The sequence below is a fragment of the Pavona decussata genome, unplaced genomic scaffold (assembly GCF_977016875.1).
Source record: "Pavona decussata unplaced genomic scaffold, jaPavDecu1.1 SCAFFOLD_28, whole genome shotgun sequence".
Lineage (NCBI taxonomy): Eukaryota > Metazoa > Cnidaria > Anthozoa > Scleractinia > Agariciidae > Pavona > Pavona decussata.
This window is the reverse complement of record NW_028145451.1, coordinates 1335801-1350960: the sequence shown is the minus strand read 5'-3', so window position 1 is coordinate 1350960 and position 15160 is coordinate 1335801. Positions and strand designations below refer to the sequence as shown.

The 15160-nt window shown below is 37.2% G+C and overlaps 4 protein-coding genes across 4 annotated transcripts; 1 reads left to right on the top strand and 3 right to left on the bottom strand.

Annotated features, from left to right (window-relative positions):
• Positions 1–94: 94 nt before the first annotated feature.
• LOC146485010 (uncharacterized) lies at positions 95–3383 on the bottom strand. Its single transcript, XM_085103747.1, has one exon. The coding sequence runs from the start codon at positions 2445–2447 to the stop codon at positions 1527–1529; it is 921 nt and encodes a 306-aa protein (XP_084959873.1). The 5' UTR covers positions 2448–3383; the 3' UTR covers positions 95–1526.
• Positions 3384–3508: 125 nt separating this feature from the next.
• Positions 3509–5353, bottom strand: LOC146485009 (uncharacterized). Its single transcript, XM_085103749.1, has one exon. It carries the CDS (start codon positions 5255–5257, stop codon positions 4340–4342), a length of 918 nt encoding a protein of 305 aa, XP_084959875.1. The 5' UTR covers positions 5258–5353; the 3' UTR covers positions 3509–4339.
• A 2564-nt stretch (positions 5354–7917) lies between these two features.
• On the bottom strand, positions 7918–9088 carry LOC146485008 (uncharacterized). Its single transcript, XM_085103746.1, has one exon. It carries the CDS (start codon positions 8896–8898, stop codon positions 7933–7935), a length of 966 nt encoding a protein of 321 aa, XP_084959872.1. The 5' UTR covers positions 8899–9088; the 3' UTR covers positions 7918–7932.
• A 3180-nt stretch (positions 9089–12268) lies between these two features.
• On the top strand, positions 12269–14624 carry LOC146485007 (uncharacterized). The gene is made up of 3 exons (XM_085103745.1): positions 12269–12406; positions 12984–13102; positions 14200–14624. Exons 1-3 carry the CDS (start codon positions 12334–12336, stop codon positions 14533–14535), a joined length of 528 nt encoding a protein of 175 aa, XP_084959871.1. The 5' UTR covers positions 12269–12333; the 3' UTR covers positions 14536–14624.
• Positions 14625–15160: the final 536 nt, after the last annotated feature.

Below are 15160 nucleotides of genomic sequence, written 5' to 3'. Positions count from 1 at the left end.
CTACTACTACTACTATTTGTTATCAGTGCAATGTCATTTTTTAGCAACCAATTAAAATATCGTAAAAGAATTATACTTTAGGTTGCCTTTTAATTCCAAATAGACCGTATTCGTATTCTCGATAATGAACTGCAAGTAGCTAATCTTTTCACGTGCAAATATATTCCCCCGCAAGATCCTACATTGCAAGCTACAATCCTTGACAAATTGAAATTGACACCCAGGCGCCTAACACCCACTCTCACCCGTAGCAAGGTTGACAGTAAAAATCTTTGGTTGCTCCAAGCGAAAACGCCTGTCAACTTAGTGTCCCGTCGATTTTTGGCTTGTGATTACAGATCCAATTCAATGACGAAAATACGAATATCATCGATTGACTTTTAGCAATTTCTTGATTCACCTGTTTACAATGTAAACATATAAAAGGTTCATTTAATCGCATTAATCTAAACCCTTATTCTGTTTATTTTCCCAGATTAAGAATATAAGTACTTGAAGGTCATGCATTTACTAGTAAGACAACAGTCGATATGTGTACTTTTGGCTACTGGTGAGGGCCGAGTTGCTAATGAAACAACAAACATGTGTTAATAAATATTAAACGGCAATAAAACGCGCGAGAAAGGCAATTTCTTGGACCTGGTGAAGCATTTATTAATATTGTAACTTTAAATTATTTACCTTTTGCTTTTTATCCTTCCTGCACTTTATCTAACTCTCATCACTGTCGGCAAAGTATTGCCTTGGGAGAGCTTTGTTTCCAGGGGCCCGTTTCTCGAAAGTCCCGTTAACTTACGGGGCGCTCGATACGTGATTTTGATTATAAATGTTTCTTAACAGAAGTCAATTTTTGTTAGCTTTGAATACTAAATTTTTAAGTCTTATAATTCTATGAAAACATTGGCCAAGTACCATGTCTGTAATCACTGTGCAATCGGCGAAAAATCATTTAAAAATATACTTATCGGGCCCGGTCAGATACCGGGACTTTCGAGAAACGGGCCCCAGGGGTATAAATTAGGAAACACCCGTTAGTCTCTCTTAATCGTATTTTCTATGGTTTAGTTCTTTTTTTGTTACTAGTATTATTACTAAAACTTTATTTTTAAATAAATTTAAAATAAAAAAATAAAAAATATATTAATTTTTTAAAAGTATTTGATCCTTCAAAACGTTCAAAATCCTTTTGGTCGTGTAGCAGCTGTTGATTAACATTTTAATTAGTGGGTCCTTAACACGATAACACAAACTGTACTTGCTTTCAGCCTACGTAGTGTAAATAGAAGTTTGAAATTTATCAGCTTTAGATTTTACAGCGATAATTTAAATAAAATCTCATATGCTAATCCCGGAACAATTCCTTAACAATAAGAGTCTCACGTAATATAGACGATTGCCTACTGCCTTCACATTTTACAAATTTTGAAACTCGAATGTTAAGTAAAATATCACAGTTCCTCCAAAATTACTTTTGTGTTTGGTTATGATTTTTTTCTAGGATCAACGACATAGCACAGAAAACAGGATCATCTTCTGAAAAACCGTTTCACTAAGATGGTATATTCTTGGAATCGAAACGCAACGATGATTGGCTCAATGACACTGGGTAGAAATAACAGTGATATGGAAAATCGTTGCAAGAAAAACTCTGCACTGTCAGTTGGGAAGGCTTTCTTGTTCCCGGCGACCTCAATGACTTTCATAATGTACCAAAGTAAAACGCATAGAGACAACGGCACCATGAAAAGAGAAACAATGGAAAGATATTTCCTCGCTGTTCTTGTACTCCGTTTTTTGTGAAGTTCCAACTGTTCCGCTGACACAGGAATTTCTCCGTTCGCTACTTTTTTTCTATTCTTGATTTTCCAATAAGTAACGCAGAAAAGAACAAACATGAGCAACAGCGGCACCGAAATAAACACATGGATGAAAGCCATGTAGAAAGTAGATTCGCTTATCCCAGTAAACTGTAAACAAGCGAAAATCAGCGTGAATGACTCTGTCAAAAATAAAATGATCAGTACGTTTGTTTTTGTCATTATCCGGCGATGAAAATGAGGGAATATGAACGCTGAACTCCGCTCAACCGTTATTAAAAGCGCTATATTCACGTTTGACGGGGCGAAAAAAACATGTGTTACAGATAAGTAGCTTGGAAATAAGAAAGCTGTCGTGGTGATCTGCAAACCGTGTAGAATTTCAGCGATTCCAAAATAGGGTAGAAATAAAATGCCAGCCAAAAGGTTGATGTACAGGTTGGCTCTTTCAATTTTGTAAATTGCTTTGTTTAAGAGAAGTTGGCTCCTGGCTGTTGCCGCGATCAGAATTGTGTTTGCCAAAATTATCGACGCCGAAAGCACCAGCGAGAAACATCCATTGACCAGAAACGTAATATGCTCCAATTTGCTAAACTTGGTTTCTTGTCCCTCCGAAGTGGTGTTGTACATTTTCTAAAGAGTGATGTTTTGCTTTCCTTGAACAGTTGAAACTTGCTTGGGTTCGCTTAAAATTATATCAGTTTTGTTGCTAGAGTTGTTATTGGTAAGGGAAGAAAACCATTATTATCAGTGTTATTTCATCTGTAATCTGTTTGTTCTGGGACCTCTTAGCCAATGGCATCTATACGAATGACAATTCCCTGTATTCTGACAAGTTTTGAGCAGGAAACAATGGTTGATATATATGTCGTCTTGAAGCAAGTTGCACCTACACATTTCAAATAATATATATGCGCCCAGTTTTAATTAGGTTGAAGAAAGATCTTGATAAGCAGCACTCAACTTTTATCTGCCACACTATCAGCTTATGTGTATTAACGTTTTGCAATATTTTGAGAACGAATCACAGATCTATCGACCGACAAGGTTAACTACATTCGGCAGCTTGAAATCAAAGACCACAAACGCATATAAGTGACTTTCCTGTAATAAGGTAACTTGTATACTGTTATAGTGCTCGATATTTTACGAAAAAGACAGCTTCTAAATAAACCCAATGACCAGGCATTTCACAACGACTTACATATAGGAAAACTAACATTTTACGTCGTGCGTTTCTTAAATTTGATTATGTTGTTAGCCTTCTTTTTCTTTTTTCTCCCTTTCTTTACGTTATGGGAATTATAAAGGAGTATCAAAAAAGGTCCAAATCTAATTTCGCCTGCAAGTTGTCTAGATTGAGTAGTTTAAATCCCTAAAGTTTCGTCATAAAGTGTCTGGCTAGATTTCGAGATAACCGACAAGGTTTAAAATGAGGGTGTGCTACCGTTGCTATGATAATAGTTGTTGCTTGGAAACCGATGAAAAAATTAACTTTGATCATATGTTGAAATGATGATGTAGTATGAAGGAGATCGAATTTTATCTTCTATGCGAAATTTTAATTTCAAAACTTCCACCCTAAGTCCAGAAAAACTGCTGCGAGCCTCCTTAAGTCACTGACATTTCGTAATTAAAAATGTACCAATACCCATCACAATATCTTGCAGTTATTTGAATACGACTACAAGTGTAAATAGAAGTTTGACTTTTAATAGCTTTACCTTTTACATTCGGATTTTAAATAAAATTTGAAAGCATACACATGATTACTGTTTTTGGATAAAGCATATAATTTGAAACAGACGTTTTACTCTCACTGGATTTATATACTAATCAGAAACAATGCCTTAATAATACGAGTCTCATTCTCAGACTAATGCCTTTAGATTTCACTGATTTTGCAGATAGAATTTCCAATGAAATCTTTTTATTTTGTAGTATTTGGGATATAACATACCACAGACAACACGGAATTTCCCACAGAAAAAGCGTAACCTATTGTTAATCAGCATCTTAGGAAAAAACATTTCTTAGTGGAAACAGAGGTTTAAAACATTGGCTTTAAAAGATTTTACAGATTTTGCGGCTGGAATTTTGAATATAATATCAGAGATTAATTTTATTTGGTCTTGTACGTACGTTTTTAAATTTATTTGGAGTTTTTATCACATAAAGTATAATAGGTTATTTTAGCTATTAGATGGCACGAAATTTCTCAGAAAAAGCGTAAATTATTGTTATTCATCTTCGGAAAAGACGTTGAAGTAGAAACAAAGGTTTGAATAAATGACCCTTTACATTTTACAGATATTTCAGCTGGAATTTTAAATAAAATCTCGGAGCTTATTGTTATTTGGTTTTGCATATTTTTTTCCTATATATTTTAGAGTTTTTTGACATAATAAAAAACATTTTTTTATTTGTTTTGGAATTTGTATGATAACAAAGTAGAATAGGATATCTTATGTTGGCTATAAGATGGCACGAAATTTCCCAAAAAAAGCGTAAATTACGATTTCTTATCTTCGGATAAGACGTTTCACTAAGGTGGTATATTCTTCGAATCGAAACGCGATGGTAATTGGTCCAACGATATCGTATAAATGCAACAGTGATACAGAAAATCGTTGCAAGAAAAACTCTGCACTGTCAGTTGTGAAGGCTTTCTTGTTTTCTACCCCAATGACTTTCATAATATACCAAGGTAAAAAGCACAGCGACAGCGGCACCATGAAAAGAGAAACAATGGAAAGATATTTCCTAGCTGTCCTTGTGCTTCGTTTTTTATGAAGTTCCAACTGTTCCGCGGACACAGGAATTTCTTCGTTCGCAACTCTGTTCCTATTCTTGATCTTCCAATAAGTAAAGAACGACAGAATAAAATGAAACAACATCGGCGCCGAAATAAAGACGTGGATGTAAGCGATGTAGAAGGTAGATTCGCTTATCCCAGTTAACTGCAAACAAGCAAAAAACAGCACGAACGACTCTGTCAAAAATAAAGCGATAAATACTTTTGTTTTTGTCATCATCCGGCGATGAAAGAGAGGGAACGTGAACGCTGAATTCCGCTCGACCGTCATTAAAAGCGCTATATTCACATTTGACTGGGCGAAAAAAACATCTGTTATTGACAAATAACTTGGAAATGAGAAAACTGTAGGGGTGATCTGCAATCCATGTAGAATTTCATCGATTCCGAAATACGGTAGAAATAATACACTAGCCAAGAGATTGATGAATAGGTAGGCGCGTTGAAGTTTATGCATCACTGTGTTCAAAGGAGGATGGCTCCTGGCTGTTGCCGTGATCAGAATTATGTTAACCACAAAAATCGACCCTGAAAGTACAAGGGAGAAACATCCATTAACCAGAAGCAGAATCTGCGCCAATTTCCCGAACTTGGCTTCGTGTTCCTCCGAGGTGGCGTTATTCATTTTACTACAGTGATACTTTGGTTCCCTTGAAATCTTTTAAAATTGCAGAAAAACAAGAAACAGGTAGGTATGGTGTAATTTCATTGCAATCGTGAATTCGCCTAAACATATATTACTTTGATCGCCGAGTGATTAGAGGTGACTGAAAAAAATCCATTATGGACATTTAATCTATAAACTGTTTGTTCAGGGCTCTCTTAGCCAATGGGGTCTATGCAGATAATGATTTCTTGTATTATTACGAGTGCTTTATGAGAATTAAAACAATGGATGATATGTATATCGCATAGAAGCAAGTTGTTTTCTTTGCATTTCCTGTGTCGTAGCCATTTTAAATAATGGGCGCCCATGACCAGTTCTATGAAGTTTATGCACTTTTGCAAAATTTTTGACAACGAATTACATCTATCGACTTACAAAATTAAAGGCTGGTTTCCATATGATCGCAGATCGCAGATCGCAATAAGGTCTGCGATCGTCTGCGATCATATGGAAACTACTTCTGCGATCGTCTGCGATCCTGCGATCGTGATCGCAGAAGATAGAACCATGCTCTATCTAAAGGCTGGTTTCCATATGATCGCGGATCGCAGATCGCAGATCGCAGATCGCAAACAATCGCAATTGATCGCAGACGATCGCAGGAGATAGAGCATGGTTCTATCTTCTGCGATCGTCTGCGATCACGATCGCAGGATCGCAGACGATCGCAGAAGTAGTTTCCATATGATCGCAGACGATCGCAGATCGCAGACGATCGCAGACCTTATTGCGATCTGCGATCTGCGATCCGCGATCATATGGAAACCAGCCTTTAGATAGCACATGGTTCTATCTTCTGCGATCGTTTGCGATCACGATCGCAGGATCGCAGACGATCGCAGACCTTATTGCGATCTGCGATCATATGGAAACCAGCCTTAACTCTTTATGACAGCTTGAAATCAATCAGTACAGACAGATATTGAATCTCTGGTAATAAAGTTACTTGCGTGCAATTCTTCATGTTCTAAGAAATAAAAATTTTTTGCACGACTGTACATTTCGTGCCTTTTAGTGTTTCGGGAAAAATCTGTTCGAGGAACAGGCATTATAGGCGACGACGCTCTTTGGCAGTTATTGTCGTTGTAGTTTTTTTTAGTCTGATAACTTGACTTGCCTTCCTGTGTTATCTTTCTTTTTCCTTTTTTTTTCCCTTTCGTTCTTTTAATTTAGTTCTTTCTTCCTGTCTCTCTCTGGATACGTGCATGTGAGACTGTCTTATTTCTCTCCTGTGCAAAATCAAATGTTCTTTCAGCGACTTATTTACAATTCAAAGTAGACATCTAAAACAATAAAATAAAATAAAAAATAAAAAAAAAACATACGTGACACTTTGCGTTCATTATTTTTATTAGATTGCTGCATGAAACTCGCCTGCAGCTGGTATTATTGATTAGGCTTTAAGGATTCTAAAGACGCTTAAAATTTTCTTTGCGGGTGTAATAAAGAAAGCTGGAAAGTTTTTATCGCTGACGTTGTGTTTATACTTGGTGTATGTATATTTCATCGATCTTGTCCACCTCATCCTTTGCTGATGTTATCCGCAATAAAAAGTCTTTTTCAGTCCTTCCGAGGACTTGCATCCATCTTTCATGTCAGGTTAGAAGAGAAGCGAGAAGCGGATATAGTGACAATAAAATCTGTGCGTATCTAAACATGAAAATGATGAGAGAAGAAGACAAGGGTGCAGTTTCCCATGGCAAGAAAGTAGATACGTTATTCGTGTACATAGCCCTGATATATGACCGCCTTCTTAATGTTTTAACTTCTCGTATTAGCTTACTGGCTGCAATTTGAATAACATATGATACAGAGTATTTGCGCATGCTACCCATCGTCTAGAATTCGAAGCCGACAAAAATAAAAAATAAAAATTCAGCAGAAGGTTTGAAGTATTCCAAATAAATCCGCGTTTCTTTCCGCGCTACAATTTCAAAGTGAGTTTGCTCAAAATATTTCGTGGCAGAACGTGACGAATCTTTCGCTCAAACTGAACTGTCAAAACGGAACAATGTGCCGCCTCAGAGAGTCTTCAGTGTTATGTTTCAAGACAAATGTCCGCGATGTGTGAAGAAAGCGTCCGAAAATTATTTGTTCAAAGTTGATCGTCGGAAAATTATAACTCCGAACACTTTCGTAGTTTACGAACAGTTTGCAAGTATCAGATAACTCTTCAGTGCTACAAAACATTTCCGAGCTCTTCTTTTTCTTTCAGTTACAACAGCTGTTTATTAGCATTTTAGTAAATGGGTCTTTAACAAAAAAAAAAAGCGCAAACAATAACTGCTCTCAATCTTACTTAAGGCACTAACTTTTCGTAATTGAAAATGTACAACTACCCATTACAATCTCTTGCAATTATTTGAATATGACCGCAAGTGTAAAAAGAAGTTTACCTTTTAATAGCTTTAACTTTTACATCCGGAATTTTAATACAGTCTCAAAGCATATACATGGGCATGATTACTTCTTTAAATTTGTTTTTGGACTATATATATAATTTTCAAACAGAAGTGCAACTGTCATTGGATTCTTATACTTGGTTTTCCTTGTTTGTTTCTTTTTCTTTTTTTTTTCTATTTATTTTAGAGCTTTTGTGACATAACAAAGTATAATAGGATATTTTATGTTGGCTATTGGATGGCAGGAAATTTCCCCCAAAAAACGTCAATTAAGTTTATTGATCTTCGGATAAAACGTTTCACTAAGACGGTATATTCTTCGAATCGAAACGCAATGGTGATTGGGCCAATGAGATCGTATAAAAACAACAGTGACATAGAAAATCGTTGCAAGAAAAACTCTCCACTGTCAGTTGTGAAGGCTTTCTTGTTTTCCACCTCAATGACTTTCATAATATACCAAGGTAAAATGCATAGAGACAACGGCGCCATGAAAAGAGAAACAATGGAGAGATATTTCCTAGCTCTTTTTTTACGTCGTTTTTTATGAAGTTCCAACTGTTCAGCGGAGACAGGTGTTTCTCCGTTCGTAACCATGTTCCTATTCTTGATGTTCCAGTAAGTAGCGCACGACAGAATAAAATTAAGCAGCATCGGCGCTGAAATAAAGACGTGAATATAAGTGATATAGAAGGTGGATTCGCTTATCTCAGTAAACTGCAAACAGGCGAAAAACAGCGCGAATGACTCTGTCAAAAATAAAGTGATCAATACATTTGTCTTTGTCATCATCCGCCGATGAAAATGAGGGAACATGAACGCTGAACTCCGCTCAACCGTCATTACAAGCGCGATATTCACGTTTGATTGAGCGAATAAAACATGTGTTATAGATAGATAGCTTGGATATAAGAAAGCTGTTGGGGTGAGCTGCAATCCATGTAGAATTTCAGTGATTCCGAAATACGGAAGAAATAATACGCTCACCAAGAGGTTGATGAAAAAGAAGACGTGTTGAATTCTATGCATCGCTGTGTTCAAAGGAGGATGGCTCCTGGCTGCTGCCGCGATCAGAATTATGTTTGCTACAAAAATCGACGCTGAGAGTGTCAGAGAGAAACATCCATTAACCAGAAGCGTAATCTGCGCCAACTTTCTAAACTTGATTACGTATTCCACCGAAGTGATGTTTGTCATTTTATAAGTGTGATGTTTTGGTTTCCTTGAAGATTTTTAAAACTGCAGAAAAACAAGAAACTGGTAGATATGGCGAACAGCTTTACCACAAATATGGTTTCGCCTAAACATATATTACTTTGATCGCCAAGTGATTAGTGGCGACTGGAGAAAACCATTATGGACATTTAATCCGTAAACTGTTTGTTCAGGGCTCTCTTATCCAATGGGGTTTATACAAATAATGATTTCTTGTATTATAACGAGTCTTTTAAGCGAAACAATGGATGATATATGTCACTTGGTAGCACGGGTTTTTTCCCTTTGCATTTTCTGTGTCCTAGCCATTTTAACTAATGTGCGCCGAGTGCTATTTAGTTTGATGTAAGCTCTTCACAATTCAGCTACCACATTGTCACCTTATGTGTAGTTTTGTAATATTTTTGACAACGAATTACATCTATCGACTTTCAAAATTAACTCCTTGCGGCAGGTTGAAATTAATCAGTACAGACAGATATTGATTCTCCAGTGATAAAGTTACTTGCGTGCAATTCTTCATATAATTCTTCATCGTGTAATTATTATTTCATTTTCATAGCATTGGGTGGTTGACTGGTTCGCTAAATATTTGTATGACACTACAAATGTTTTGCTGGATATTAATCGCTTTCAAATGACAAGCTTGATATGACAACATCTTATTTCCTTTCAGATTTTTCATTACGCGACTTTCAACATGCCAATAAATACACTTTACGTTGTTATACACGTTACTTGCACATTACACTGAGTTTTCTTGATTCACATATAGGCACAATGGGCCACTTTCAACCTTCCCTTCCTATTCTCACCTCCCTTCCCACGGTAACATTTACTGCCATTCCAGTATACTAGTTTAATTTTCAAGAGAAAAAATAACGCTTTCAGAGAAGTTTTTTTTATCCGATAAGTTGACTTGCCTTCCTTCCTTCGTTCCCTCCTTTTCTTTTTTTTCTTTCATTTTTTTTTCTTTTAATTTTTCTTCTTTCTTAGTTCTGTCGCTCTCTGAATACGTGCACATGTCTCTGTCTTTGTTCTTTCCCGTGCAAAATCAAATTCTCTTTTAGCGACTTAAAATTCAATACAGGCATCTAAAAAATAAAATAAAATGAAAATAATAAACATATGTAGGTGACACTTTCTGTTAATTTTTGTTATTATTATTATAATTATTATTATATTGTTATTATTATTATTATTATTATTATTATTATTATTATTATTATTATTATTATTATTATTGGATTGCTGAATTAAATTCGCCTGCAGCTGGTATTATTGATAAGGCTTTCAGACGCAGACGTTGTGTTTATATTTTGGGTATATCTCATCGATCTTGTCATACTGGTTGCACAGAATACACCTCAAACATAAGTAAAACGACATTTATACCAAATTTGTAAACTTAGTATACAGTTAATGTACAAAAGCGCTCACAAAATCACTTCCTTGGTTAAGAAACTACAATAATAAAATGGTATGACAAAGTAGAACATGGCGTATAGAAGCGGACTAATAAACTGGCATTAACAACAAGATCGTGCAGTCAGTATTGTAGGTCGTTAGAAATTTACTTGCCTGGCATGCAATTTGTTACCATATTTGAGCATAGTTAACTTACTATTATTTGAGTGGTTTCCTTTTACAAAGTGACCATTTAAAGCAGGTCAAGACAATAGAAACAGCTCGTTGGGATTAGTAAAGGGTGCTGCGACCGCTTAAGAGGTAACCGTTAATATAGGTAAAAATCAGTACAGTAATCAATAATGGTAATTGAACTAAGTGGAGTGCAATTTGGTCTGAAATCATACGCGTGATTTCAAAATCGAACGAGCGCGCAGCGCGAGTTGGATTTGAAGTCACAAGTATGATTTCAGACCAAAATTGCACGACACAAAGTTCAATTACCACTTTATTACACCTATTTTGAAATCACAGAGTATCATTGTCAATATTAATATTCTATTTTTGTTACTTCATTTCCATTTTGATGGGCTAAAGATAGAGCAAAAAATGGTGCAATTTGGGAATAAATCGCATGATCTCTTGAGAGCCAATTGGATTGCAGGGATCACCAGTAATTTCAAAATGGCTGTAATAGAGGGACGTAATATACTTGGACAACTGACCGCTTAATACGGTGCCGCAGATTTGACTGTAAAGCGCTTTTAATGACGGTTGGGCGGAGTTCAGCGTTCATGTTTCCTCTTTTTCATGGAATGGTTATAAAAACAAACTTTTTTAATGATCGTTTCGTTCCTCATTTTTATTCCCTGTTTGGGGAAAAAGCCAGTGATCGAGAAAAAGGACCTAGTGGAGAACATTGGCTCTGAATAGTATGAGCTTGTTGTGTTCATACAAAAACAACCTAACAGGCAACATTTTAAGTACCTTCCCAAGCAAAAGAAGCCAGTAATCTTTTTTTATTGGTTTTTTTTCTCTCGGAGTACTTTTAGTATTATGATGCACATATTTTGCTACTTTAAGTGATAAATGTTGCTTTTAAAGGGGCACTGCCACGGAGATAACTTCGATTCGTTTCATTGACATCACAACTTTAAGGTCTCCATGCATGTTACGATCCACCCCCCTCCCCTCCCCTCCCCTGGCTGCCCGCCGTACATTGCAATTCAAGATAGCCGCCAATCCCCTCTGATCATCGCAGAGCTCAGAATTTCTTCAAGTCAATCAAACAAGCACGATGGCTGGCGATGATTGAAATCTCGATGTGTTTCAAATGCGTCGAGTAGTCTTTAAACTTTATAAATTCTAAGTGCTTTGAAAATCCTAAACTTGAAAATTTTTACCCAAGCTGCTCCCTCGATTACCTCGCGGCACCGCGTGAGTACCGGCACATTATTTGCCTCAATAGAGAAGTTTTTATATTCGGGTTGGCTAGAGACTGTAACACATGTGGTTTTTCAACGTCTGGTACGGAAATTATATGTCATACTACAGAGAAAACTTGCCCTGGAAACCGAAAGTGTCGTTTCCGGTTTGTGCAGGATTCATGATCTAATGAGATGAAATTTGTCCCCCTTCACCGGTCACCAAAGCAACTAAAAACGAGATTTCAATGAATGACAGTGACGGCTTGCCATTGTTTTATTTGTGTCAATTTTTTGTTTTCCCATTTATTTAATTACTAATTTATTCATTTGCTGTTGTGAATTCATAGATGCATTTCTTCTCTTTGGAACGTTATAAAGTCGAAGTTGTTTTTCACTCATGACTTTTACCCTTCGTTTTCATTTTTTCCGGCAGTTTCCGGTTCTTGCGCTGACAAGATAAAAATAACGTTAATTTTGATTGGAGTGCATAGCGACTTAAAATAAACCAATCAAACCATGGCCACTGGGCGCGTATCAGTCTTGCTAATGTTTCGATTCAGTGCTGCGTCCAAACGGAATCAAGATGAATTGGAAAGATTTACTGCAACTTTCTTTGTTCGTATGTGTCGCAATGCCTCCTTTAGTGGCTTCTTGTGGTAAGTTGTTCTTTGAAATTCATCGAATCTAACAAATCTCTACCACATCAGTGATCACTGGTACTGGATGTCGGACGGCATATTTACAGGATCGGTCAACAGGAATCAACTTGTCGCCTGATCAGTCACTCTGATCAGTCTGATCTAGTATCGTATGCAGAGAAAAATTTACTACTTGCTGTACATCCTTTCTGCTGTTCAATTGCTTTTATGCATGATTAGTCGCGGGGAATATACAGGATCTGAAAATATCTTTCAGTTTCTATTTAGATGGTAAACCACATCGAATATCATAAAACCAAGAGAGGATCACCCCTTGATCCTCTCTTGATAAAACTTAATCATCCGAATATTTCTATGAACGGAATCCACTGTACTGAGGAAAGAAGCGTGACAACTACACATTTTAACAGCAAAATCAAACAGAATAATCACTGAGTGCATATATGCGTAAGAAATTATTAAACTTTCGGTTTCATGGCTCTATCACAAGTAACGACAACAGCTACGTTTATAATTTAACAAAGCGAAATTGCGTGCTTACACTCTATTGCTTTCCTTCTTTTCCTTTCACCAGAAAAATGTCATCTTGAGAAGTTCAAAAGCGAGCATTTTGTCAACTCAGCGCGGGTTCATACAGGATTTAAGAGCGGTATTGCTCGCATCAGCGGTTATGCTGCCGAATGTGGCGTGAAGGTTTGCTATTGTTGTATATATGCATTCAAGGATGTGCGTGGAAACTTAGCGTTGTGGCGTTGCTCTTGTGGCATTCTCGGCGAGACAATCACTGATTAGTTTGCGGCTTAATTGACAATTTCGACAAGAAAAATTTAAACCAAAGTGGCCAATACTTAGTTATATAGCTCGTTCACTGTCGATATTAATACGCCCAACTCTAAAGCGGAAATTAGCTTTCTTGGTAACTGCGCCGTGTAAGCATATTTAGGTTTGCTTGGTCGAGTAATATCCAGAATCAGTAGCTGTGCTTGTAAGGAACACTGCAACATAATATAAGCATCGGATCCTGTACTTATGGATCTAATCAACAATAAATTTTCCAACAGATACAGTTAAAAAACAGGGCTGGTTGTCATGGTTAGGGACTGAATATATTTACTCCAATATTTCGAAAGGCTGGCCTTTCTTCTTCAAAGAAAATTATACCCGGAATGCTGAAATTTCTTACGGTCTGTTAACGTAACCTATCTGGGAACATTCTAGCTTGCAATATATTGGGATCTGGTTGAGAGTTAGTTGGGATTCAGTTATAGAATAGGGATTGCTGTCACTAGCAGTAGAACAAGACGAGAAATGAAATTACAACTCATGTGTTAGTAGCACATGACAGGAGGGAGCAGGTTCATCCCCATTTTGGACTATCCGCTCTTTAACAATAGGAATAAATCAACGTTATTTAACAAGGTTGACACTTAACAGTCTGTTTCGACTGACAAACCTGTGGCCCTCAGATTCCAGATCGAATTGGAATTTGCAAATGTTGGTTTTTGAGGAGAGGGGAAAACCGGAGAGCCCGGAGGTGAACTTCTCGGAGGAAAGGACAAGAGCCTACAACATACTCAACCCGCATGGGAGGGAGGCGAGTGCTCTCACCACTGCGCAATCCCCCCCCCCCCCCCTCCCCTGCCCATATGTTTCCAGTTTGAAGCGTGATCACTTTCGAACAAACTGATAAAACTAAAACGGGATAAGATCATTTCGATTTCCAACTTATATTTCGTGACAGCGTGTCCTTATTAATATCCTTACCAACTTGTACTTACTTACTCTCATAGGTTTTGGTAACGAGTTCGTTCAGGAAATATGGGAGACCCCTCCCTGGTCCTACCGTTGTGCCTCCGGCGACTAACAGCAATCACTTTGTGGGTCATGCAATTGATATGAATTTGTATGAAGGTGGACGTCTCTGCAACAGCAAATGCTTGGTGAACCCCCCAATGAAGCTAAGAGGTGTAAAATGCTTCATCTCCAGCCTCCAACGCGACTCCACTCTTCGCTGGGGCGGAAATTTTCGCCAGAAGGATGTCGTGCATATTGATGACGGATTAAATGTTCGCGACAGGCCTTTATACAACAAGCTTTTTGTATCATTGCAGAAAAACTGCAAATGAATGTTTACTGTCTGACAGCTTGTTTGTAAAATTAAAAAGTGAATAAATAAAGTGCAACAAATATAATTGATTGTAATTAACATTATATTTTATTCTAAGGATAAAAATAAAAGGCTGATTTATATGAGCTGATTACTCGTCCATCTTGGCCCAATTTCATAAAGAAAACGAGTGAGCGAACACATGGCTCATTTGATAACTGACCCGTCATCTTTTCTGTCAACGTTTACGCCTCCGGAGTTACCCTGCTACGTTTTTGCCAGCGGTGTTTAGGTAGACAAACTGTACTAGTAACAGACGAAAATGTTTCACTAGCTACAATAGCTAAGGTCATCTAGACCCAGGAGAGTGGTATTGAAGACGTCCTTTACTGATTGCTGTCACGTTAGGATCAAAGAAGCTGTTAAGCACTAACCCAACACTGTGTTCTTAACTATAACGGTCTCTGATTCTCATATTACTAGACCAATTAGTATATACATTTTGCCAGGGTTAGCTAACGGGAAGTGATGACTTCATATGGTGTGGTAATAACGTCATGATTGCCAAATGGCGGCCATCTTGCATCCGCCATCTTGGATTTCTGGCTTTTCCCAAACTTCAGTAAAGGGAACATATTAACCCT

What these genes read in the sequence shown, in the direction of transcription:
- LOC146485010 (XM_085103747.1), bottom strand. Translation starts at nt 2,447, where the DNA reads ATGTACAACACCACTTCGGAGGGACAAGAAACCAAGTTTAGCAAATTG.
- LOC146485009 (XM_085103749.1), bottom strand. Translation starts at nt 5,257, where the DNA reads ATGAATAACGCCACCTCGGAGGAACACGAAGCCAAGTTCGGGAAATTG.
- LOC146485008 (XM_085103746.1), bottom strand. Translation starts at nt 8,898, where the DNA reads ATGACAAACATCACTTCGGTGGAATACGTAATCAAGTTTAGAAAGTTG.
- LOC146485007 (XM_085103745.1), top strand. Translation starts at nt 12,334, where the DNA reads ATGAATTGGAAAGATTTACTGCAACTTTCTTTGTTCGTATGTGTCGCA. An exon ending in TCCTTTAGTGGCTTCTTGTG is followed by an intron (nt 12,407 to 12,983) that starts GTAAGTTGTTCT and finishes TCCTTTCACCAG; the next exon opens with AAAAATGTCATCTTGAGAAG. An exon ending in CTGCCGAATGTGGCGTGAAG is followed by an intron (nt 13,103 to 14,199) that starts GTTTGCTATTGT and finishes TTACTCTCATAG; the next exon opens with GTTTTGGTAACGAGTTCGTT.